The following is a 25,430-nucleotide window of genomic DNA, read 5'->3' as shown; positions in this document are numbered from 1 at the left end:
TGGAGCCCAGAACATAGACCCTAAATGTAAATGCTGTCACAAGGACTCTGCCAGACCTGAAGTTACTGTAATGGATTTCAGGTGCAGGGGCAGACGGGAAGTTAGCCACTGGGCATGGCTACCAGGAGACTCACCTTCTTTCTGTCTTTCAGCTTTTACAAATCCAACTACGTGCAAAGGTTCCACTACTCCCGGCCTGTGCGCAAGGGGACGGTAGACCCTGAGAATGAGTTTGCTGTGAGTATTTCCCCAGCCCTACGCAACCAGGGTGTGGATCCACCAGCCCAGAATGGGAGAACTTGACCCAAAATTATAGAAAAGGAAACAAATGCCCAAAGGTTTGATGGCACCCATTCCATAGCCTCATCTCTTTCCCCATCCCACATGTCCCCTGAGTGCCTGTCAAGTGACCTTATCAGTCACAGGACATTCAGGCACTTCAGGAGGTAAAGCCTAGATTAAGCAGAGGTCAAACCTTCCAGTTCACACCAATAAGAAGCCACAATGTTGTGGTCACCCCTATGCCCTGTGTGCTAGTCCCTGGTGTGTGTGTGTGTGTGTGTGTGTGTGTGTGTGTGTGTGTGTTTCCAGCTGGGACCTGTCTTCCATCCCCAGGTCTGAGGCTGAAGTTAGAAGGTGCTTTGAGTTTCTCTCTGCTCTTTGCCTCTGTAATTCTTAATATTTTGGGAGTCACTGTCCCTTTGAGAATTTAATGAACATTATAGGCCCTCCCCACAGAAATGCACATGGACAAGTTCAATATTCCCTGAAAATTCAGATTCCAATAACTCCAGTTAGAACTTACTTGGCCTAAGTCCAGAGAGAGCTTCAGAATTGGCTGAGAAGTTTTCAGGGTGGGGCGAGAGTGTTTCTGGATCTTGCAATATTTCCTCTGCTTTTGGGTGGATGGGAGGTACTGGGGCTGGCTGGGTCTCTGCCAAGCTACTCTGATGCCCAGGTGTCATAAGTGTGTTGCTCTTCTGCCTCGTACCCTTCCCCAAACAGTCGATGTGGATTGAGAGGACCTCCTTCGTGACTGCCTACAAGCTGCCGGGCATCCTGCGCTGGTTCGAGGTGGTTCACATGTCCCAGGTGAGTCTGGGTTCAAATTATGGCAGACACACAGACAGCCACATTTCTGGCCAGAATCCAAATGCTTGAACTCTCTTATGCAGACGGCATATACTTCGCTTCTCCACAAGCCGTAGGTTCCCCCATGTCCTCTGGCAGCTAAGAATCTTGCTGTTCCAGAGGAAGGTCCACTGTGGCTGTGAGGATACCTTATAAATGGGGACACATTCAGGATGTCTTACTTATCAAATCATTCAAAACCCATTTCATGAATCCCGGCATCTGTCAAGTGCTGTTCTAAGACCTGAAGATTCTGAAATGGAACTTGCATTCTAAAGGGGAAGACAGACTAAAGAGTCAAAATAATACATACTATGTTGGTTGGTGATAACCAAGATGGAGAAAAATAAAACAGAAAAGTGATGGAGGAAGGGTGGCTATTTAAAATAGCATGAGCTTCCCTGTCAAAAGGTTTGGAGCAAAGACCTGGAGGAGATTAGGAAGTGGCTCTGGAGCCAGAGCACATTTTTTATCCAGATCAGAACAAGTGAAGGGTGAGTAACAGTATTCTGCTTCTAGACCATCAGTAGGACCTCATCTTTTCTATAAGAGAAAAAGTTATGGGCAAAAGGGCATGGTCTGACTGATGTTTTTGAGCTACTGGATTGTTAGTCTGGCCCCAATGCCCACTTCCTTTCCAGTGAGCCCGCAGCTTGGTAGCCCTCCAACCCTTTTTATAGGCATGGCCTAGACCTCGAGAAAGAGGAATAAGAATGAATACAGAAACAAAAACTTTTGAGCATGTGCTCAGCTGCTCACTTGCACCATCTGACTTGAACCCAGTGACCCTGTGAGGCTGATGTTGTTCTCCCCATTGTACAGGTGAGGGGCTGAGCTGCAGAGTGAGATCCCGGGTTGTTCAAGGTTAATAAACAAGGTGAATCCCGTATGAGCCACCTGGACTGGTCTCATTCTCTCCTTTTCCTCCAGAGTGACGCCAGCCTATCCCAGCACACAGTGCCCTGGAAAGGAAAGAAGTATGCATGCCCTTGGTTTGGGATAAGTTTTAGCACGTGTCCCAGGCACTGTGTCACATGCTGAATGGCCTTATCCATGTAATCCTCAAAATACCCTGTGAGATGCCTACTGTCAGCCCTCAGCAGGCCCAGGCTCCTGCCATGGCCCAACCAACCACAAATGGAAAATACTCGGGGTAAAAATTATATCTGAATGGAATGCATACAGAATCTTTTCTCTTGTCATTTTTCCCTAAACAGTGCACTGTAACAATATTTATACAGCATTTGCTTTGTATTAGGAATTATAAGTCATCCAGAGACCATCTGGAAGGATGGGCACATACCAAATACTGTGCACTTTTGTATAAGGGACCGGGGCCTCCATGGACTCCAGTGTCCTTGGAAGGTCATGGAACTCATCCCTCAGGGATGCCAAGGGACATTATTATTAATCCTTTTTTTTAAGGTGAGGAAGCAGACAGACACTTTCCACCGATTGGTGGCCTCTGTCCCTTAGCTCCAGCGGAGCCTTGTGCTCTGGCAGGGCTCAGCAAGGTGCCTCTTATTCCGTGACTCCTGCTACTCTGTAGGCAAACAGGGAGCACATTCCAGTGCTCCTCACTCCTTGGCCCGTATCACCTCCTGATGGACTGAGTAGTTTTCCTATGTGTTGATTTTTAACATTAATAGAATATTAACTATAATGTGTTAGACAAGTTCCATCAGTATATCAATTCCAGGAAGATGGAGATTTTTCCTATTTTATTCTTTGCCATATTCCAAATGCCAAGAGTAGTCATAAGCCCATGATAGATGCTCAAGGATATTTAAGCAAATCAATTAGTTTAATAAAATGCAGACACCCATCATATCTGAATTGCATCTTTCTTTGTGATCTCAGCATTATGAAATTAGGGAAGAAATAGTAAAAACTTTATTTTTTTATCCCAATATCTTCTAGTAGAAGGAGTTGGAAAAACACCCCAAAAGTTGACTATAACAAATTTATTTTTTGTGGCCTAAAATGAGTTACTAAGGACTTCAGAATGCCTCAGACTTAGAAGTTTAATGCTTGCTAAGTGAATTCATTTCTCAGCCCATTTTTTCATTATATGAACTTGTATCTTGTTTCCTTTTCTTTCTTTCATAAATTGCCATGACCCCAGTATGGTTTGTATAGAGACATGAGTTCCAACGGCCTTGCTGTGTATGTTCTGCGTATTTATTGAGGGCTTTTACTCATTCTTGGCCCTGAGAAATGTAGTCTTTACAATGAGCCCAAGTCTGGGGGTCACTCGAATCCCACTCGGTCATTAATGAGCTGTATGACTCAGGTTGGCTGAGCACTATTTCTTTTCTTCTTAGTTTGCATTATCTGTGAAATAGGGATTGCAAAACTATGGAATTTCAGAGCTGAAAGGGATGCCAGGGTCAGTAGGTCCCAAAGCTGGAAATTCAAGTGTCTTCCGAGTTCGGCAAGATAAAGTAAATAAACGAGTCACATGAAGACCACAGGGGTTAATGGAGTCTATGGCCAACTGCAATGGCAACTCCTCCCCCAACTCAATTTAACCTGGAAAAATTAGAATCACTGTGCTTGCTGAAGGACAGACCCCGTGGACTGGGTTTGGCCTGCTGTTAGCCAGTGTCTTTCCTGATTCTCATCCAGCTCTACTGTTTCACCTCTGAGGAGACTGAGACTCAAGGATGGGACTTGAACAGCCAAAGCCATCAGTGTTGGAATCAGAGGTGGTTATGAGCACACCACATGGCTGTATGAAGGCTGTACTGGTGGGATGCCTTCAAACAATTTGAAATGCCACCCAACAGCCAGGGATTGTAAGCACTTCCTCTTTCTGTCTGAGCCCCTCCCCTTTCACCTGTACATTTTTTTCCCCAAAGCACTTTCCCTTAATCACTCATTTTTGCTTCACATCAAGTAGACAAGGGGTATTGTACCTACACGGTCCATAGACAATTGAGGCTCAGCTGAGGAAGCAGAGGGCTTTACAAAGTCCCAGCCACAGTTGGTGGCAGGTTTGGTAACGTGGGATCTACATGGGGGACTGCCTTGGGAATCAGGAGCACCTGACTTCTTGCTCCACCTGCTACCACCTGCTTTCCAGCAAGCAATGAGCCCTGTGGCTGGAGGGGGTGAATGGGAGCACTTGGGCTGGCTGGAGGAGGCGGTGGATAGTGGAACCATCCCCATCACCATGGTCATTACTTGTGTGCCTGTTACAAGCTCCTGGAACCATACCTTTCACCAAATACACGCCTCGCCTCGTCACCCTTCTCTGGGAGTTATAAAATCGGTCTACATAAATGCCCTTAGGTGGGAAGCCAAAGTTATTCTCATTCTCATTCTCCATTCCCGATGGCTATAATGAGGACAGATTTGGGACTCCAAAAATAGCTTCAAAAATAAAGAGGAAAGCCAGTCTACAGGTCTTTCCATTTTTAATGACTTGCCGCGAAGCCCGCATCTTTCAGGCCTGCCAGGATATTGGTGAACTCCAGGTACAGAGCTGGGCTTAGTCCGATCATGCTCCTGGATTCTCTTTAGAACTTAGTCAAGACCTTGGCCCTGTGGAGCTCTGCAGGGTTGGTCTGCACATGTGGCATGACTAACCCGTGGGGTTCAACTCATGGTATGAGGACTGCAGCAGTGCCAGGCTGAGTGGCACTCCCCTCTGGCTGACGCTGTGTGTGTGCTCATGTGAGGGGGGCTATGGTTTGAATGTGGGTACTCTCCCCTAGAGGTCCATGCATGAAAGCCTTGCCCAAAGGTGGTGGGCAGGAAGGCACTGTGTACCTTTAAGAGGTGGGGCCTAGTGGGAGGTCCTTAGGTTGCACCATCAAAAGCGATTGTGGGACCCTGTCTCTCAGTCTCTGCTTCCTGGCCCACGGTGTGAGTGGCCTGCTCTGACACAGGCTTCCCATCATTGTCATGGGCACCTTTACAGAGGCCCACGTCCGTGGAACTACTCATTGCTAGACTCGAACCTCCAGAACTGTGAGCTAAATAAACCTCGTAAGTTGTTTGCCCCAGGTATGTTGTTGTAGTAACATGAAGCTGACTGACACCGTAGGTGTGTGCATGCATGTGTGACAGAGAGTGACGATGACAGTACTCCCCGGGACTTCTCACTGCAGGAGCTCCCATCTTCAAAACCATGGCTGCAGGGAAAGAGGGTGAGATGGTTGTGATTCACAGGGGTACAAGGCCGTGGTTTAAAAGAGGACCAAGAACACGGCCAGAGAGGCCAATCTGCCCGTCTCATATGTAGTAGGCACAGGAACCAGCTGAGGGTGTTTTCACAGAGCTCTGCTCTGCCAGGTACTGCATGACCTCAGCCTTCTCTACACAGCCACTGAGGCAGCACTCTAAACTTTCGAGTCCCTTTCTCCGTGACGTTTTCTCAGGCCCCTTGACTCCCAGCTTTGAACACCTACGAGCATTAACCACAATAGCTACCAAGAACTCTGCAACAGCTTCGCTCGTTCCCATTTTACCAACAAATCAACTGAGGCTCAGAAGTTGAGGACACTTGCCCAAGTTCACACAGCTAGAAAGCCACAAAGCCAAGATTTGTACTTTTAATTTAAGAAGTTCAGTGGTCAGCAAACTATGGCCCATGGGCCCAATTCCACCTGCCCTCCTATTTGTGAGTAGCTTTATTGGAGCAGCTTTGCTCGTTCATTTACATATTCCTCATAATCGCTTTCCTCCTACAATAGCCGAGGAGTAGTTGCAACAAAGACCATCTGGTTTGCAAATCCTACAATATTTACTATCTGGCTCTTTTACAGAAAATGTTTGCTGACCTCAAGTTTAGTTTTCGGTTTGTGATCCCAAACTCTTGAGAACCGCACTGGGTGCCAGTTATCATTTGATGGCACTGTTTATACTGCTCTGTGAGAGGCGGGGGAGAAGTTTCTCTTTACCTTCCCAATTAGCCCGGCTCTACCTAGGAGCAGCTCCCTCCTGCATCACCCAGTGTCAGGACCAGCTGCGCCAGGCTGGGTGCTCATATCAGGAGCTCTGGGTCTCTCTGGATAATGACCCCTGCACTGCTGCTCAGCTAACAAGGAGCGGGTTGAGTTGGATCACGGTTCACCCAGAAAGGTAGAAAAACCCTTTTGGGGCATCTGTCAAGTGCCCAGCACTTCCTGCCTCTGTCTCCCCAAGGAGCCTGTTTCTCCCCAGGGCAGATAGCTCCCCCAGCCCACTAATTACAACAGATCCTGCTGTAGCTCCTTGGGGAGTTTGGATCATTTGAATTTACACCCCAAGTGAAATCAAGACCAGTAATTATCTCTTTCTAATGCAATCCACTCAGGCTCTTCTTGGTGACCTTGTTTTCAACAGACCACAATTAGCCCCCTGGAGAATGCCATCGAAACCATGTCCACGGCCAACGAGAAGATCCTGATGATGATCAACCAATACCAGGGTGATGAGAGCCTCCCCATCAACCCGCTCTCCATGCTCCTGAATGGCATCGTGGACCCCGCTGTCATGGGCGGCTTTGCCAAGTATGAGAAGGTAAGGGCGTCCGTTTTCCAGGCCCTGGCCTGGTAGTGGCGGGAGGGCTACAAAAGCTGACCTTCTCCCAAGGACACTTGTTATGGCTGGACCTCATGTGGCTCCCAGAATTTCTGTGGCCTGTGTCTGCTAACTTCCATCTCCTTCCCATCCTGGCTCCCACTCCCTGTGCTGGGGCAGGAGCCACAGGGCTCATCAGGGCCTCGTGGGTCCAGGTAGAAGATTGGAATAACAGGCACATGTGGGAAGAAATAAAACCCAGCATTCCAGTTCTTTCGGCTACCCTCAGATGCCCCATGCAATCTCAGTGGTGGGAACAAAGTGATGTGCCTGTGCGTGTGTGTGCGCGTGCCTGCGCCCCAGGAAGAGCTAGGGAGCTGCCAGTGTCAAGAGTCACGTGATGAGCGAGGCTGTGAACACACACCAGCTGAGGTTCCTCCTGCTCTCTGTCCTCAAAGCAATGTGCTGGGTGCCTCAGAGGACCCCGCAGAGCTTCATATCCCGGAGTTTCCGTCCCCGCTCCCAGAGATTCTAACTCGGCTCTTGTGAGTCGTGGCTGGAGTATGTGCCTCACACGTTCCCAGGTGCTGCTGTTGGCCCAGGAGCCACACTCTGAGAACGACCTCCCTGGGAGTTTGCACCCACCCTCAGGGGCACTGATCTGCACCTACAGGAAGAGAAGATAGCACTAACAGCACAAGCCCCCACAGTGCACCCCGTTCCCCTGAATTCATGCCTGCACCTCTCTAATTGAGCCCCTCCCAGGGCCAGAGATCCATCTTGGGGTCCATGCCAAGTGAACAGGAAAGTCCACACCCTGTCTGTCTTCCCCAGGCCTTCTTCACTGAAGAATACACCAGAGAGCACCCTGAGGACCAGGACAAGCTGAGCCGCCTCAAGGACCTGATCGCATGGCAGGTAGAGTAGAGCTGGGCTGGGGTGTCCAGTCCTTTCCCAGGACTGCTTTGCTCAGCTAGCCTCCTGCGGGCATGGCTGATCTCACCTGTTCTCCTGCCCCCTTGCCTTTGGCCCTCTTCTGATTCTACATCACACTTGAGCAGGCTCAGCCCAGAACAGAGATTTGGGGCACCTCACCCTTGGGTGCCACACAGGTGCCAGGCAGCAATGTGGTGTTGGAGGCTGCTCAGATTGCTTTCTTATATGCTGGATTCTAGAGGTGGCTTTTCACAGTGGGACTCAGATGAAAACCAGACCCTTACACATACACATACCATGTACCTATCAGATGTAGAAGACTTGGGCTCTCATCCCTACCCCCAGCTCGCCCTCTAAGGCTGACCCAGTTTGTTGCAGATAATGCTCAGGTGGATATCAGGCTTTGCAAATAATTGAGGCTTTTGTTTGGTTGGTTCTTGGTCAAAGGCTCTGCACCTGCTCAAGCTGCAGCTCGGCCCTGCAGATCCAAGCCTCAAGAGTGGCCACTGTGTCCAGCGGTGTCCCTTCTCTCCTTACATCCCTCTCCTTTGTCTCTCTGTGCACCTGTCTCTGTCTTCTCCATCTTGGCTGGAAGCTCTTTGCTTCTACCCCTCTCTCTCCCTCCCGCCTATACCTTACTCCTCTCAACTTCCTCTTTCCCCTTTCATTCCCTCTCTCTCTTTGCAGAAGACACAGTCTGATAGATCCTTCCCATAGGGGCTCTCAAGAGACCCAGGCTCCCCCTCTAGGCCTGCAACACCGCCTCCTAGACATCTGTCAGGTCTGGGTTCTTTGCAGACCATGCACCACTGCAGTGCACAGGGGTGAACTTGACTGGGATGAGGGGAGCAGCGAGCCCAGGGGCAGAGAGCAGCAGTCTGCAGCTGCCTGCCCTCCTCCCTCCCTTCTTGCCAGTCACAGTGCAAAGAAAAGCAGAGCTTTTGTTACTCTAGGGAAATCAGGGAAAGAGAAGCACAGGGTGCAGCCTCTTCTCTTAAAATAAGGGTTCTTAATTCAGATCCTTCTCTGCCAGTTTATGCAAAGTGAGGCTTTCCAAATGAAACACCACGCACTGCTCAGATGCACTTTTCCCGAATGCATTTGTGTGTCTGGGATTTTCTCTCCCTGTTTTACTGCCCCCCTCCACCTTGTGAAGCCCAGGTCTCTCCATCCTTCTGGAGGTCATTATACCCTTTAATAATCAAATAATGATATTCTCCCCCACCACCTCCAACTTGGGAAGTGGAAAGACCAAGCTGTAAAGGGTGGCCTTGCTCAGATATTTCTGGGATGTCCCAAGAAGACTGACAAGTCACATAAGTTGGCTTTGTGGTTGAGTCTGCAGCAGAACGTAGGCTTCTCCAGTGGGCCTGTATTCTCTCTGGTCCATCTTCTCCATGCTGTGTCCACTGCACTTACAGGATGGACCTTAGCCTTTATAAGACAGCTGACATAAGACTGTGCCTTCTAAGAAAATTCAACCAAAGTCTTGGAGCTGATTTGAGGGGCTCTGGATCAATAAAGGGGAGCTAAAGGCATTCAATAGATGTTACTTCTTCTTAGAGCTGGTATCTAGGCACCTTCAAACAGTGCCCCCCAGTGACCACCACGTAGCACAGGCCACAAGGTTATAGGAGGCCACTTAAACCCCAAAGCAAATTGTCCCAGTCTGTGTCCCACCCTGGCTATGAGCACCTGCGCTCAAGATGCAACCTGGCGAAGGTGGCCTTTTCCCATTATTGCACATAGCGAGTGAGTGCTTACTGGGCCCCTATTCATTGAGCCCCTAATGTGTACCAGGCAAAAGCTGAGCAACAGGGATACAGTGAAGGATAAAATTGGGCCAGCTCCCATCCCACTAGAGCCTAATTCTAAAGTGCATATTGATTTTGCAAAGCTAGATACACTTTGGATGTTTTCAAAAAGTGAGAACCTTAGATTTCAAAGGGGATGTATTTCCACTACTGGCAAACCAAAACTGCTGAAGTTTTCAAAGTACATTTTATGTTCAAGGTTTTACAGATTTTGATATCGACAGTTTCTTAGCTATTTCTTCTTTGTAAAACTTTATTGGCATGGAAAGCTGTCTACGGTATTTTTTCTTCGAAACTTTTTGTTGTGAAATATTACATACAGAAAAGTACACATAAAAAATATAGATCACTGATTTCACACAAAAGCATGCTCCTGTGTGACCACCCTAGGTGAGGACAGAATGCTGTTTGCACCCCAAGACCTCCTAGACCTCCCTGTAGCCACCTCCAGACCTCCCAGGACTGACCACCACTTTCCTGCTTTACAAGAATCATTTCCTTGCTTTTTAAAAATAGTTTTTACTGCCCGAGCCCTCGTTCTTAAACACCATAGTTTGCTTTAGATTATTTCTGTCATATATAAATGGAATCTCAGGGTACTGTCTTTTGTGTCAGTGTGATGTTTGTGGAATTCATTTATTTTGGTGCAGATCTATTATTGATTTTCCTTGCTGTGTACTGGTCTACACAGATGGCTTGTAGAACCACCACAAATGTATTTGCTGATGAAAAATTGGGTTGATTCCAATTTGGGGCTGTCACAAATGATGCTCTTCTGACAGTTTCTGTGGGGTGTACCCCTAGGCTTGGAATTGCTTGGTCAGAGCATATGAAGATATTTTGCTTCAGTACATTGTGCCAAACCTCTACCAGCATAGGCTAGTTTTGCCTGTTCTTCAACTTCATATAAACAGTATTATGCAGTGTGTACTATTATGTTTCTGGCTTCTTTTGCTCAACATAATGCCTTTGAGATTTATCTAGGTCGTTGCATATATTAGAGGTTTGGCTTGTTTCTGTTATCCTGTGTATAAATATACAGCACACAGGCAAGATGCCAATTGATTCATCCACTCGGTTGCTAGACTTTGGGGTGACTTGCAGGTTTTGTATGCAATGGGTAAAGTTGCTATGAAGTTCTTGTTCATGTCCCTTGTGGACATGACACTTGATCCCCTTGGTACATACTCTACAATGGAAATGCAGGGTTCTGAGTGTTGAGCTTCACCAGATGTAAGAAACAGCTTTGCAATGTGGCTAAGCCAGAGTCTGACTTGCTTTTCATTCTCACACATACTGAGGGTCATTTTAAGGTCAGTGCTTCCTGGTGGTTGTTTAGCAGCAACCCATTTTGAATTGAACTTGCATTTCCTACATGAGCAATGGCCCTCTTCACACGCTTTTTGGCTAATTAGGTAAACCTTTTGTAAAACACTTCTTCAAATCTTTTATGTATTGTCTTTTCATTGATTTGTAGGCATTTATATATATTCCAAATGTGAGTCCTTTGTCAAATATATTGATTGCACACACTTTCTGTAAGTCTGTGGGGAGTCTATTTACTTAGTGAAATCAGGAAGTATTTGATGAAGAGAAGTTTGTGATTTTGATGAGGCTCAGGCTATCATTTTTTAAATGCATAGTGTTTTGGTGTCCATAAGCTTTAAGAAATCTACCCCCAGTATCCTGAAGTGCATTTTTCTGGTTTTTTTTTTTTCTGAAGTTGAATTATTCTATTTTACATGTTTATGTGTGAGATCCATTTTGACTGACACGAAGATTACAGAGTTCCAATCAATCTAACATGACTTCTTGAAATAATCGTTCCTCTTGCCTTTGGTATAAAATGACCACACACATGATGGTCTCCTTCTGGACTCTGCTCCGACCCATTGGTCTGTTTGCCAGATGTGTATTGATAGCACACTGTGCTAAAACCGCAGCTTGAAAATAGATCTTGAGATCAGTAAAAGAGTACTCCAGATTGTAGCTTCTCTTCAAGTTTATCTTGGTACTTCTAAGACCTTTTTATATCCATATACATTTAAAATCAGGTTGTTCATTTCATACGTTCTTCAAGAACACATCAAAAATTGGAATAGAAGTACATTAATTCTGTGTGCCAATTTAGGAGAGAATTGATATCTTAACAATGTTGAGTCTTCCTATCCATGACATGTCCTATCTCTCCACTTAATTTATCTCAGCAAAGTTTTGTAATTTTTAGCATAGAAGTCTTTCCCATATTTTATTGTATTTATTTCTAGATGTTTGAAGTTTTAAGATTCTATTGTCAAGAGCATTGTTTCTTAAAACTTCTCTGTTTCTCAATATAAACACAATGGAATTTTTTTTTTTTTTTTTTTTTGGTATATTGGTCTTGTACCTGGAAACCTGGCTTAAATTCACTTAATAGATTCTTTTAGATAGTGTATTTATTGGCATGGAAAGACATCTACAATATAATCTTAGAAATTTTTGTTGTGAAATATACAGAAAATTGCACACAAAACATAAAACTATTTTGGTGCTTTTTAAAATTTAATTTTTTTTTTTTTTTGGATTAACACAAAGCATGTGTCTGGGCAACCACCCCTGGATGAGGACAGAGTGCTGCTAGCCCGCTAGGGCCTCCTAGTAGCCCCCTCTAGCCTTCCCCTGGGCTGACCACAAGTATCATCAGTTAATACAGAAGTTTTACTTCATTTCCAGTCTTCTACTGTATTTGTTTGTTGTTTGTTTGGCTTTATCTTACTGATGAATGGAAGAAAGAGTACACACATGTTTTAGAAACATTCCATTCTATGCCTGATTTTCTTATTTATCTCAAATGAATTGGCGTGTCAAATGCCTTTTCTGCATCTGTGGAGACCTTCCTGTGAACCATTAATGCAGTGAATTTCATTAGTAGATTTTGGAGTATTAAGCCAGCCCTGCACATAGAAAATAAGTCCCACTTGGGCATCATGTAGTGTTATTCTTATATATTGCTGCGTTATGTTCAGAAACGTGTCCCTTAGGATTTTTGCATCTATTCTCAAGGAATATGTTAGCCCATAATTTTCCTTTCTTATAATATCCTTGTTTGATTTCTATACAGAACTTAGCCTCAAAAAGGTGCAAGATTTTTCCCTGTGCAATGTTTTAGAAGAGTTTGTATAGAGTTGGTGTTTATTTATCCCCTTAGTGTTTGCTAGAATTCATCAGCAATGCCATATGGGCCAAAAATGCTTAAAAATATGTATTTGATTTATTTGAGTTATCAGATGTTCTACTTCTTTATGTCCTGTTTAGTAAATTATGGTTTTCTAGCAATTTGTTCATTTTATCTAAACATTAAACCTTTCAACTAGCTTTTTTTATAATATGATATTTATAACATGTTTACAATCCCTCTTCACTCCTGGTGGTGGTTATTGGTGCCCTATGTTTTGTGACTCATCTTTTTAGGGGTGTACTAACATTGTGTCTTCTCAAAGAGCCTATCATCAACTTGGCGGATACTCTCTGTTGTAAGTTCAGTTTGCATTCATGTCCTCTCATCTGTTTCCTTTATCTTGTTCTTATTGTGTGTAATTGGCTTTGCTTTAAATGTCTTTGGATTTAACTTTATCAGTATCTTTTTATGTAAGAATGGCTTATTTTAAATCAAGTCATAATATTTGTGCATCTTTATGGGATCCATCATGTTGATTCAATCTATGTATAGATGTGTGGTAAATCAGAGGAATAAACATTTCCAAATGTTTCTATATGGAAGGTTCATACTCTCTGGGTCATTTTGACATCTGTCAGGTGGCTCTAATCTGTAGTTACTAAAGAATAACCAGAGGTGGTCCCTGCAGTCTGCATTCTGGTGTCCCCTGCTGAACTTCCCGTCTCCTCCCCACTGCCCTTCCCAGTCTCTGGTGACAGCCCTTCCATTCTTCTACGAGGTCGACTTCTTGAGTTTCCTCAGAGGAGTGAGAACATGGAGTATTTGTATTTCTGTGCCCGGCTTCTTTCACTTAACGCAATGACCTCTACTTTTATCTGTGTTGCTGCAAATGGCAGATTTCAGTCCTCACTATGGCTGAGTAGCATTCCATTGTGTGTGTGTACACTACGTTTTGTTTATCCATTCATTCTTTGATAGGCATCTGGGTGGACTCCATGTTTTAGCTGTTGCGAGTTGTGCTGCCATAACCGTGGAAATCCCAGTGTCTTTTTGTTAAGATGTCATGTCCTTTGGATGCCCAGTAGTAGTATCATTGGAACCTATGGGAGTCTGTTTTCAGCTCTTTGAAGAATCTCCATACTGCTTTCCATAATGTCTGAGCTAATTTGCCACCACATTATTCCCTTTTCTCCACATCCTTCCCAGCTTGTATTTTTTTTTTTTTTTTTTTTTTTGTCTTTTTGATGATAGCCATTCTAACTGGTATGAGATGATATATTATTCTGGTGTTTATTTGCATTACCTGATGAGTGAGTTTGACCATGTTCTATGTGCTGGTTGACCATTTATTTGTTTTCTTTTGAGAAGTGTCTGTTGAGTTTTTCATTCCATTTTTAAACTGGATTGTTTTGTGTATGTTCAGTTTTGGGAGTTCCTTGTGTATTCCGGATATCAGTCCCTTGTTGGATGAATAGTTCACAGATGTCTTCTCCCGTTCCATAGTCTAACCCATCACTCTGCTGATTTTTAGTTTGACATAATCCCATTTGTCTATCTTGACTTTCATTCCCTATGCTTTGGCAGTTTGTCTAAAAACTCATTGCCTATTGGTATAAAGTATTTTCTCTGTCTTAAAGTATTTTTCTTTTTTTTTTTTAGAGAGAGAGAGAATTTTTAATTTTTTTTTTTTTTTTTTTTTTTAGTTTTCGGTGGACACAACATCTTTGTTGTATGTGGTGCTAAGGATCGAACCCGGGCCGCACGCATGCCAGGCCAGCGCGCTACCGCTTGAGCCACATCCCCAGCCCAATTTTTCTTTCTTTGCTTGTAGTAATTTTAGAGCCTGAGGTTTAGTGCTTAGATCGTTGATTCATTTTGAGTTAATTTTTGTATACTGAAAGTAAGGAATCTAGTTTCATGCTTCTGCATGTGCAATCTAATTTTGCCAGCACCGTTTACTGAAGATACTGTTTTTTAGGTTTGGGATTTTTCTCCATTGTAGGTCCTTGGTACCTTTGTGAAAAATCTGTTGGTTGTATGTATGTGGGTTACTTTCTGGGTTCTCCCCTGTGTCCCACTGGTCCGGTCTGTGCTTAGTCAGTACCATGCTGCTTTGGTACTGTTTCTTGGTAGTATGGTTTGAAGTCAGGTGTCATGCCTCCTTGTTTTACTCAGTTTTTTCACTGTGGTCACTAAAAGACCCAACCAGAACAACTGGAGAGGAGAAAAGTTTATGTGGGAGCTCAACAGTTTCAGAGGTCTCTATCCATAGACAGCCGGCTCCATTCCTTGGGGCTCAAGGTGAGGCAGAACAACATGGCGGAAGAGTATGGTGAAGGGAAGCTGCTCACATGAAGATCAGAAAGCACAGAAAGAGATCCCCACTTGCCAGATACAAAGAAATACCCCAAAGCCACACCCAATGCCCCACCTCCTCCAGCCACACCCCACCCACCTTCAGCCACCACTCGATTAATCTCATCAGGTGATTAATTCACTGATTAAGTTAAGGCTATCATAACCCAGTCATTTCTGCTCTGAATCTTCTTGCATTGACGCACCTGTGAGCTTTGGGGGGACACCTGTCATCCAGACCACAATACCCCTGCAATGTTTCCTGCCACCACCTCAGGGTCACTTCAGCTCTTCAGGATCTTTTGTGGTTTGATGTGAATTTGAATTTTAGAAATTCTGTATCTGTGAAGAATATTACTGATCTTTATGGGAATCGCACTGAATCTACACATGACTTTGGGTACTATGGTCATTTGGACAATATCTATTCTTTGACCCATGAACATGGGACATCTGTCCTTTATTTGTATCCTTGAGAATGTCTTTCATTAGGGTTTTATAAATTTCATTTTAGAGACCTTTCTCTTCCTTCATTAAATGTTTTTCCTACACACTTTATTTTTTGTGGATATTGTGAATGGGATTGTTTTCTTAATTATTTTTTCAGCAAGTTTATTGTTGGTGCATAAAAATGCTATTATCTTGTATATGTTGATGTTTGTATTCTGGCATTTTACTGAATTTGTAAGTTCAAACAAATTTTTAGATGGCATATTTGAGTTTTCTGGGTATAAAATCATGTCATCTGCAAACATGGATCATTCTTTCCAATTTGGACACCCTTTCTTTCTTTCTCTTGCCTAATTTCTCTTGCCAACACTTCTAGTACCCTATTAAGTAAGAATGGTGAACGTTGGCGCTTTTGTTCTGATTTTAAAGTAAATGCTTTCAGCTTTTCCCAATTCAGCATGACATTGGCTGTGGGGTTTTAATACCTAGCCTTTAGTATTTTGAGGTGTATTCCTTCTGTACCTAATTTGTTGGGAGACTTTATCATGATGGGATATTAAATCCTATTGAATTCTTTTTCTGCATCTGTAGAAATGATCTTGTGGTTTTCATCCTTTATCCTGTGGATGTATTGCATCATGTTTATCATTTGCATACATTGAACCATCCTGTATCCCTGGGATCAATCCCACTTAATCTCGGTGTATGATCTCTTTGATATACTATTGAGCTCATTGGCTAGTATTTTATGAGAACTTTTGCATCTATGTTTATCAAGGATGTAAATCTATAGAGTTATTTGAGTTTATGTGTTCTTGTCTGGTTTGGGCATCAGGGTATGTTATTCTCATAAAAAGAGAATTTGAAAGAATTTCTTCCGTTTCATTTTTTTTTCAAAGAGTTAATGATAAGTTAGAATTAGCTACTTTAATATTTTGTAGAATTCAGTAGTAAAGCAGTCAGGTACCCAACTTTTTTTAGATGGGAGATTTTTAATTTCCATTTCAAACTCATTATTTAATATTAGTCTATTAAGATTATCTATTTCTTCTTAAATTTGGTAGGTTTAAGTGTTTAGGAATTTATCCATTTCTTCTAGGTTTTCCAGTTTTTTAGCATGTGGTTAGTCACAGTAGTTTCTTATCCTCTGTATTACTGTGATATCAGTTGCAATGTCTTTTCATCTTTAATTTCATTTAGGTCTTTTTTCTGGATCGGTCTAGCTAAAGATTTATCAATTTTGTTTATCCCTTCAAAAGCAATTCTTTGTTTCATTGATCTTTTGTACTGTTCTTTTAGTTTTGATTTTATGTATGCTCTGATCTTTATTTCTATCCTTCTAATTTTGTGTTTGATTTGTTCTTGTTTTTCTAAGTTTTTGTGGTACAGCAACAGGTTGTTTGAGATCTATTTTTATGTATGTATTATTGCTATGAACTTCTCCCTCAGTACTGCTTTGGCTTTATTTCAAATTTGGGTATGTCGAATTATCATTTTTATTTGTTTCTAGAAAATTTTAATTTTCCTTTTAATTTCTATTTGTCTTTAGATCTAATATTTGTTTTGAATATTTGGGTGGCCCTATGTTGGGTTCATAAATGTTTATAATCCTTATATCTTCCTGATAAATTGATATTTTTGTTAATGTGTAATGACCTAGTGCATGCCTTATTATAAAATTTTTAAATTTAATGTCTGCTTTATCTGATATGAGCATACCTTCTCCCCTGGCTTTGATTTACATTTGTGTGATATCATTTTCTAACACTTCATTTTTAATCAATGCTTTTAATGCTTTTCTCTACCAATAAATTGAGTTTCGTGTAGACAGCATATAGTTGGGACTTTTTTTTTCCACTTTTTTTGAAATTGGTTCATTATAGTTGTACATGACAATGGGTCTTGTTACATATTCATAGATGTATACATGTAACAATATAATTTGGCAAATATCACCCCCCAAATCTTTCCCCCATCCTACTTCCCACCCCTTGCTCCCTTTCTTCTACTGATCTCTCCTTGATTTCCATGAGATTCACCCCTACCTTTCTTTTTCTTTTTCCTCTCTAGCTTCTGCATATGAGAGAAAACATGTCCCTTGACCTTCTGAGTTTGACTTTTTCTGCTTCACATAATGGTCTCTATTTCCATCTGTTTTTCTGAAAATAACATAATTTTACTTTTCTTTATGATTAAATAAAACTCCATATATATGTATACCACATTTTCTCTATTCCTCCGTCCATTAAAGGGCACCTTGGACTGGCTTAATAGTTTGGATATTGTGAACTGTGCTGCTGTAAATAGGTATACATGTGTCACTGTAGTATGATAACTTTAATTCTTTAGGATAAATGTCAAGGAGTGGTATAGCTGGTTCACATGTTTCATGCCTAGTCTTTTGAGGAAACTCCATACTGATTTCTATAGAGGTTGTACTAATTTACAGTCTCACCAACAGTGTAAAAGTGTTCCTTTTTCTCCACATGCTCTCCAGCATTTATCATTATTTGTATTCTTGATGAAAGCCATCCTAACTAGTGTGAGATGAAATCTCTGTAGTTTTGATTTTCATTTCCCGAATTGCTAATGATTTGAACTTTTTTCATATATTTGAGAAGTGTTTCTTTTTTTTTAATTTTTATTGTTGGTTGTTCAAAACATTACATAGTTCTTGATATATCATATTTCACACTTTGATTCAAGTGGGTTATGAACTCCCGTTTTTACCCCGTATACAGATTGCAGAATCACATCAGTTACACATCCATTGATTTACATATTGCCATACTAGTGTCTGTTGTATTCTGCTGCCTTTCCTATCCTCTACTATCCCCCCTCCCCTCCCCTCCCCTCCCCTCTTCTCTCTCTACCCCCTCTACTGTCATTCATTTCTCCCCCTTGTATTATTTTTCCCTTTCCCCTCACTTCCTCTTGTATGTAATTTTGTATAACCCTGAGGGTCTCCTTCCATTTCCATGCAATTTCCCTTCTCTCTCCCTTTCCCTCTCACCTCTCATCCCTGTTTAATGTTAATCATCTTCTCATGCTCTTCGTCCCTACTCTGTTCTTAGTTACTCTCCTTATATCAAAGAAGACATTTGGCATTTGTTTTTTAGGGATTGGCTAGCTTCACTTAGCATAATCTGCTCTAATGCCATCCATTTCCCTGCAAATTCTATGATTTTGTCATTTTTTAATGCAGAGTAATACTCCATTGTGTATAAATGCCACATTTTTTTTATCCATTCGTCTATTGAAGGGCATCTAGGTTGGTTCCACAGTCTTGCTATTGTGAATTGTGCTGCTATGAACATCGATGTAGCAGTGTCCCTATAGCATGCTCTTTTTAGGTCTTTAGGGAATAGACCGAGAAGGGGAATAGCTGGGTCAAATGGTGGTTCCATTCCCAGCTTTCCAAGAAATCTCCATACTGCTTTCCAAATTGGCTGCACCAATTTTCAGTCCCACCAGCAATGTACAAGTGTACCCTTTTCCCCACATCCTCGCCAGCACTTGTTGTTGTTTGACTTCATAGTGGCTGCCAATCTTACTGGAGTGAGATGGTATCTTAGGGTGGTTTTGATTTGCATTTCTCTGACTGCTAGAGATGGTGAGCATTTTTTCATGTACTTGTTGATTAATTGTATGTCCTCCTCTGAGAAGTGTCTGTTCAGGTCCTTGGCCCATTTGTTGATTGGGTTATTTGTTATCTTATTGTCTAATTTTTTTGAGTTCTTTGTATACTCTGGATATTAGGGCTCTATCTGAAGTGTGAGGAGTAAAGATTTGTTCCCAGGATGTAGGCTCCCTATTTACCTCTCTTATTGTTTCTTTTGCTGAGAAAAAACTTTTTAGTTTGAGTAAGTCCCATTTGTTGATTCTAGTTATTAACTCTTGTGCTATGGTGTCCTATTGAGGAATTTGGAGCCCGACCCCACAGTATTTAGATCGTAGCCAACTTTTACTTCTATCAGACGCCGTGTCTCTGATTTGATATCAAGCTCCTTGATCCATTTTGAGTTAACTTTTGTGCATGGCGAGAGAAAGGGATTCAGTTTCATTTTGTTGCATATGGATTTCCAGTTTTCCCAGCACCATTTGTTGAAGATGCTATCCTTCCTCCATTGCAAAAATCCTCAATAAAATTCTGGCGAATCGGATACAAAAACATATCAAAAAAATTGTGCACCATGATCAAGTAGGATTCATCCCTGGGATGCAAGGCTGGCTCAATATACAGAAATCAATAAATGTTATTCACCACATCAAGACTTAAAAATAAGAACCATATGATCATCTCGATAGATGCGGAAAAAGCATTCGACAAAGTACAGCATCCCTTTATGTTCAAAACTCTAGAAAAACTAGGGATAACAGGAACATACCTCAATATTGTAAAAGCAATCTATGCTAAGCCTCAGGCTAGCATCATTCTGAATGGAGAAAAATTGAAGGCATTCCCGCTAAAATCTGGAACAAGACAGGGATGCCCTCTCTCACCACTTCTGTTCAACATAGTTCTCGAAACACTGGCCACAGCAATTAGACAGACAAAAGAAATTAAAGGCATAAAAATAGGAAAAGAAGAACTTAAATTATCACTATTTGCAGTTGACATGATTCTATACCTAGCAGACCCAAAAGGCTCTACAAAGAAACTATTAGAGCTAATAAATGAATTCAGCAAAGTGGCAGGATATAAAATCAACACTCATAAATCAAAGGCATTCCTGTATATCAGCGACAAATCCTCTGAAATGGAAATGAGGACAACCACTCCATTCACAATATCCTCAAAAAAAATTTAAAATACTTGGGAATCAACCTAACAAAAGAGGTGAAAGACTTATACAATGAAAACTACAGAACCCTAAAGAGAGAAATAGAAGAAGATCTTAGAAGATGGAAAAATATACCCTGTTCATGGATAGGCAGAACTAACATCATCAAAATGGCGATATTACCAAAAGTTCTCTATAGGTTTAATGCAATGCCAATCAAAATCCCAACGGCATTTCTTGTAGAAATAGAGAAAGCAATCATGAAATTCATATGGAAAAATAAAAGACCCAGAATAGCAAAAACAATGCTAAGCAGGAAGTGTGAATCAGGTGGTATAGCAATACCAGACTTCAAACTATACTACAGAGCAATAGTAACAAAAACAGCATGGTACTGGTACCAAAACAGGTGGGTGGACCAATGGTACAGAATAGAGGACACAGAAACCAATCCACAAAACTACAACTATCTTATATTTGATAATGAGAAGTGTTTCTTGACTTCATTTGCCCATTTATTAATTGGGCTATTTGACTTTTTTTTTGATGCAAAGTTTTTTGAGTTCTTTATATATTAGTCCTCTGTCAGAGAGTAGCTAGCAAAGATTTTCTCCCACTCTGTAGGTTCTTTCTTCACATTCCTTATCATTTCCTTTGCTGTGCAGAAGCCTTTTAATGAGATGCCATCCCATTTGTTTATCCTTGGCATTATTTCCTGAACTTTAGGTATCCTGCTGAGAAAAGTCATTGCCTGTGCCTGAAGTGTTGACCCTATATTTTCTTCTAGAAATCGCATAGTTTCTGGTCTCATTCCTAGGTCTTTCGTTCATTTTGAGTTGATTCTTGTGCATGGTGAGAGATAATGACTTATTTCATTCTTTTACATATGGAAAATCAGTTTTCCTAGCCCCGTTTGTTTAAAACTGTGTTTTCTTCAATTATATTTTTGGCACCTTTGTCAAAGATCAGATGACTCTAGATGTGTGGGTCTGTCTTTGTGTCTTCTACTCTGTACCTTTGGTCTATATGTCTGTTTTTATGCCAGTATCATGCACTTTTTATTAATACAGCTTTGTATAATTTGAAGTTGGGTATTGTGACATTACTTTTTTGACTCAGAATAGCTTTGGCTATTCTGGGTCTTCTATTCTTCCAAATGAATTTTGGGACTATTTTTCCTGGTTCTGTCAAAAATGTCATTGGTATTTTGATGAAGATGCTATTGAATCTATATGTCATTTTGGGTAGTACAGCCATTTTAATAATATTAATTCTGCCTATTCATGAACATGGGTGGTCTTTCCATCTTCTGAGGTCCTCTTCAATTTCTTTTTTTAATGTTTTATAGTTGTCATTTTAGAGGTCTTTAACCTCCCTTGGATAGATTTATTTATTCCTACATTTTTGGTGTTGTGTTGTTTTGCTATTGTGAGTGGAGTTATTTTTTTTTTTATTTCTTGCCCACCAGATTCATTGTTTTTATAGAGGAAAACTATTGGCATTTGTATATTGATTTTGTAACCTGTTGTTTGTCAAATTTGTTTATTAGTTCTAATAGTCTTTTGGTGGAGTTTTTTCGATTATTTAGGTAAAGGATCATGTCACCTGCAAAAAGTGACAATTTGACTTCTTCCTTTCCTATTTTTGTCCCTTTTATTTCTTTCTCTTGCCTAATGGCTCAGGCTTGAATTTCCAGCAGTATATTAAATAGGAATGGTGAGAATGGACAACCTTGTCTTGTCCCATATTTTAAAAGAAATGCTCTCAGCTTTTCCCCATTTGGTATGAGGTTGACTTTCAGTTTTTTACATATGAGCTTTATGATGCTGAGGTTTCTTATATCCATAGTTCTTCGGTGTTTTTAACATGAATGAGTTCTGAATTTTTTTCAAAGATTTTCTCTGCATCTATTGAGATGACTAAGTGATTTTTTTCTTAATTCCATTTATATGATAAACTACATTTATTGTTTTGCATATATCAAACCATCCTTGCATCCCTGACATAAAACCAACTTGGTTGTGGTGTACAATCTTCCTAATATTTTGAACATGATTTGCTAATATTGAATATTTTTTCACCTAAGTTCATCAGGGTTAGCGGTCTGTAGTTTTCTTTCCTTGACGTGGCCTTATCTGGTTTGTGTATGAGTGTGATACTGGCTTCATAGAATAAATTTGCAAGCATTCCATCCCTTTTTTTTTCATGGAATAATTTGAGGAGAATTGATATTAGTTCTTCTTTAAAGGTTTGGTATAATTTAGATGAGAATTCATCTAGTTCTGGGCTTTTCTTTTTTGGCAGTTTTTTTTTTTTTTTTTTTATTACTGCTTCTAACTCATTGCTAGTAATTTGTCTGTTTAGATTTTCTATCTTGATTAAGTTTTGGCAGATTCTATTTGTCTAGAAATGTATCCATTTCTTCTAGGTTTTTCCAGTTTATTGGAGTGTAAGTTTTCAAAATAGTCCCCAATGATCTGCTGGATTTCTGGATTTCTGTGGTGTCTGTGATGATTTCTCCTTTTCTACCTCTAATTTTATTAACTTGGGTTTTCCCTTTTGCTTTTGATTAGTTTGGATAGGGTTTATCTTGTTTATCTTTTCAAAGAAACTACTCTATTTCACTGATCCTTTGTATTTTTATTCTAAATATTATTTATTTCAGCTCTGATTTTATTATTTCCTTCCTTCAACTGGTTTTAGAATTTTTTTCCCCAAGATCTTTGAGATATATCATTAGGTTGCTCATTTGGAATCTTTCTGATTTTCTTATGTAGTGTAGCTATGGCTAAAAGCTTGCCTCTTAGAACTGCCTTCATAGTGTCCCAGAGGTTCTGCTATGTTGTGTTGTTATTCTTATTTGAATCTAAGAATTTTTAAATTTCTCCCTTAATTTCTCCTATTACTCATTCATTATTCAAAAGTGTATTGTTCAATCTCCATGTGTTTACAGAGTTTCTGTAGGGTTTTGTCATGTTGATTCTAATTTTATTCCATTATGATATGATAGGATATAAGGAATTATATCAATGGTTTTATATTTACTAATTGTTGCTTTTGTGGCCTAAAATATGGTCTGTTTTGGAGAAGGTTCCATGAGCCACTGAGAATAAAGTGTTTTGAACTGTTGTGGAATGAAATATTCTATAGATGTCTGTTAAGTCAATTTAATTTATAATATTTTGGGGGTCCAAAGAGTCTTTATCAAGTTTATACCTGGATGAACTATCTCATGGTGAAAGAGATGTATTCAAATCACCCAGTATTATTGTACTAGGGTCTATCTAAGGCTTCAATCTGAGTAGTGTCTCTTTTATGTAATTACTTACACCCATGTTTGGGGGCATGAATATTTATTATTCTTATAAATCTTCTTGATACTTGGGTCTTGTTTTTTAATTCATTCTGCCAGCCTACCTTTTAATTAGGGACATGAGACCATTTACATTCCGTGTTATTATAAAAAGATGTTTATTATTGCCATTTTGATTTATTTATAAAGTTAATTTGGTCCTGTTTCTCATTTACTTAGCTACACTTCAGTGAGATTTGTCTAATTAGGATCCCATTCTTGTGGCTGTACATGATGTGAGGTTCACTAACTGTGTATTCATATATGAACATAGGAAAGTTATGTCCAACTCACTCTCCTGTCTTTCATAATTCCAACCCCTTCCCTTCCCTTCATTCCCTTTTGTTTAATCCAATGAACTTCTACTCTTCCCTCCCCTCCCCCTTATTGTGTGTTAGCACCCACATATCAGAGAGAACATTCAGCCTTTGGTTTGGGGGGACTGGCTTATTTCACTCAGCATGACAGTCTCCAGTTTCATCCATTTACCAGGAAATGCCATATTTTTATTCTTCCTTATGGCTGAGTAATATTACACTGTGTGTGTGTACCACATTTTATTTCTATTCATCTGTTGAAGGGCACCTAGGTTGGTCCAGTGCTTTGCTAGTGTCAATTGAGCTGCTATAAACATCGATGTGGCTGTGTCACTGTAGTATGCTGATTGTAAGTTCTTTAGGCATATACCAAGGAGCTGGATAACTGGGTCAAATAGTGGTTCCATTTCAAGTTTTCTTAGGAATCTCCATACTGCTTTCCAGAGTGATTGCACTAATTTGCAGTCCCACTAACAATGTATGAGTGAACCATTTCCCCACATCCTCACCAACATTTATTGTTAATTGTATTCTTGATAATTGCCATTTGGACTGGAGTGAGATGGAATCTCGATGTAGTTTTAAATTACATTTCTCTAACTACTAGAGATGTTGAACATTTTTTCATATATTTGTTGACCATTCATATTTCTTTTTATATGAAGTCCCTGTTCAGTTCCTTTGCCCATTTATTGATTGGGTTATTTGGTTTTGGTGTTAACTTTTTGGAGTTCTTTATATATCTTGGAGACTGATGCTCTATCTGAGGTGCAGGTGGTAAAGGTGGTTCTCTCTTTACGTTCGTGATTATTACCTATGCTGTGAAGCAGCTTTTTGGTTTGATGTGCAGTATTTCTTTAAGTAAGTTAGGTAGTGCCAGTTTAGTTGTCATGAATTCTTTTAGTTTCTGCTCATCTTGGTAGCAGAAATTTCTTCATCAAATTTGAAGGATAGCTTTGCTGGAAATAGCAATCTTTTTTGACAGTTATTTTCTTTTAGGACTTGGAACACATCATTCCAAGCCCTTCTGGCTTTTAAAGTTTGTGCTAAGAAATTAGAAGTGATTCTGATAGGCTTGCCTCTAAATGTGACCTGACATTTTTCTCTGTGGCTTTTAAAATTCTATCTTTTATCTGTATGTTCAGCATTTTAATTACAACATGTTGGGGAGAGGTTGTTTTTAGATCCTTTCCATTTGCAGTTCTGTATGCTTCCCATATCTGGATGTCCCTCTCATTCTGAAAGTTTAGAACACTTTCTGTTCCATTCCATTAGCCTGCATCTCTCAACCTTCCTCAATTGCAGTGATTCTTAATCTGGTCTTATAACGTTGTCCCAGAGTTCTTGAATATTCTGATCATGGTTTCTTCTTCTTTTTTTTTTTCTTTAATGCTGTCTGATTGTTTAAGGTGGCCACTTTGTCTTCCAGCTCTGAGATTGTTTTCAGTGTGGTCTACTCTATTAGAGAGACTTCCAGTTGGGCATTTTATTTGATTTGCCTTTCATTTCCAGGATTTCTTTTTGGTTCGTTTTCAGTATTTCTATCTCCTTATTGAATTTCTCATTCATATCCAGTACTGACTTCCCTAATTCATATAGTTGTTTTTCTGTGATTTTCTTGGAATT

General features: G+C 40.7%; 1 protein-coding gene across 2 annotated transcripts in view; it reads left to right on the top strand.

The window, feature by feature from the left end:
* The window catches only part of Dock2 (dedicator of cytokinesis 2), a 400,432-nt gene that overhangs the window by 362,474 nt on the left and 12,528 nt on the right, over nt 1–25,430 (top strand). Inside the window, exons 43-46 of one of the 2 annotated variants that reach the window (XM_027938544.3) lie at nt 153–237; nt 1,006–1,092; nt 6,463–6,639; nt 7,474–7,557. In XM_027938544.3, the coding sequence (XP_027794345.1) occupies nt 153–237; nt 1,006–1,092; nt 6,463–6,639; nt 7,474–7,557 (433 nt within the window). Of the gene's footprint in view, nt 1–152; nt 238–1,005; nt 1,093–6,433; nt 6,640–7,473; nt 7,558–25,430 lie in introns of those variants that run through there. The other variant, XM_071611997.1, reaches the window with a different exon arrangement.

The sequence above is a fragment of the Marmota flaviventris genome, chromosome 5, assembly GCF_047511675.1.
Source record: "Marmota flaviventris isolate mMarFla1 chromosome 5, mMarFla1.hap1, whole genome shotgun sequence".
Taxonomy (NCBI): Eukaryota; Metazoa; Chordata; class Mammalia; order Rodentia; family Sciuridae; genus Marmota; species Marmota flaviventris.
This window is presented reverse-complemented; position numbering and strand designations above follow the sequence as displayed.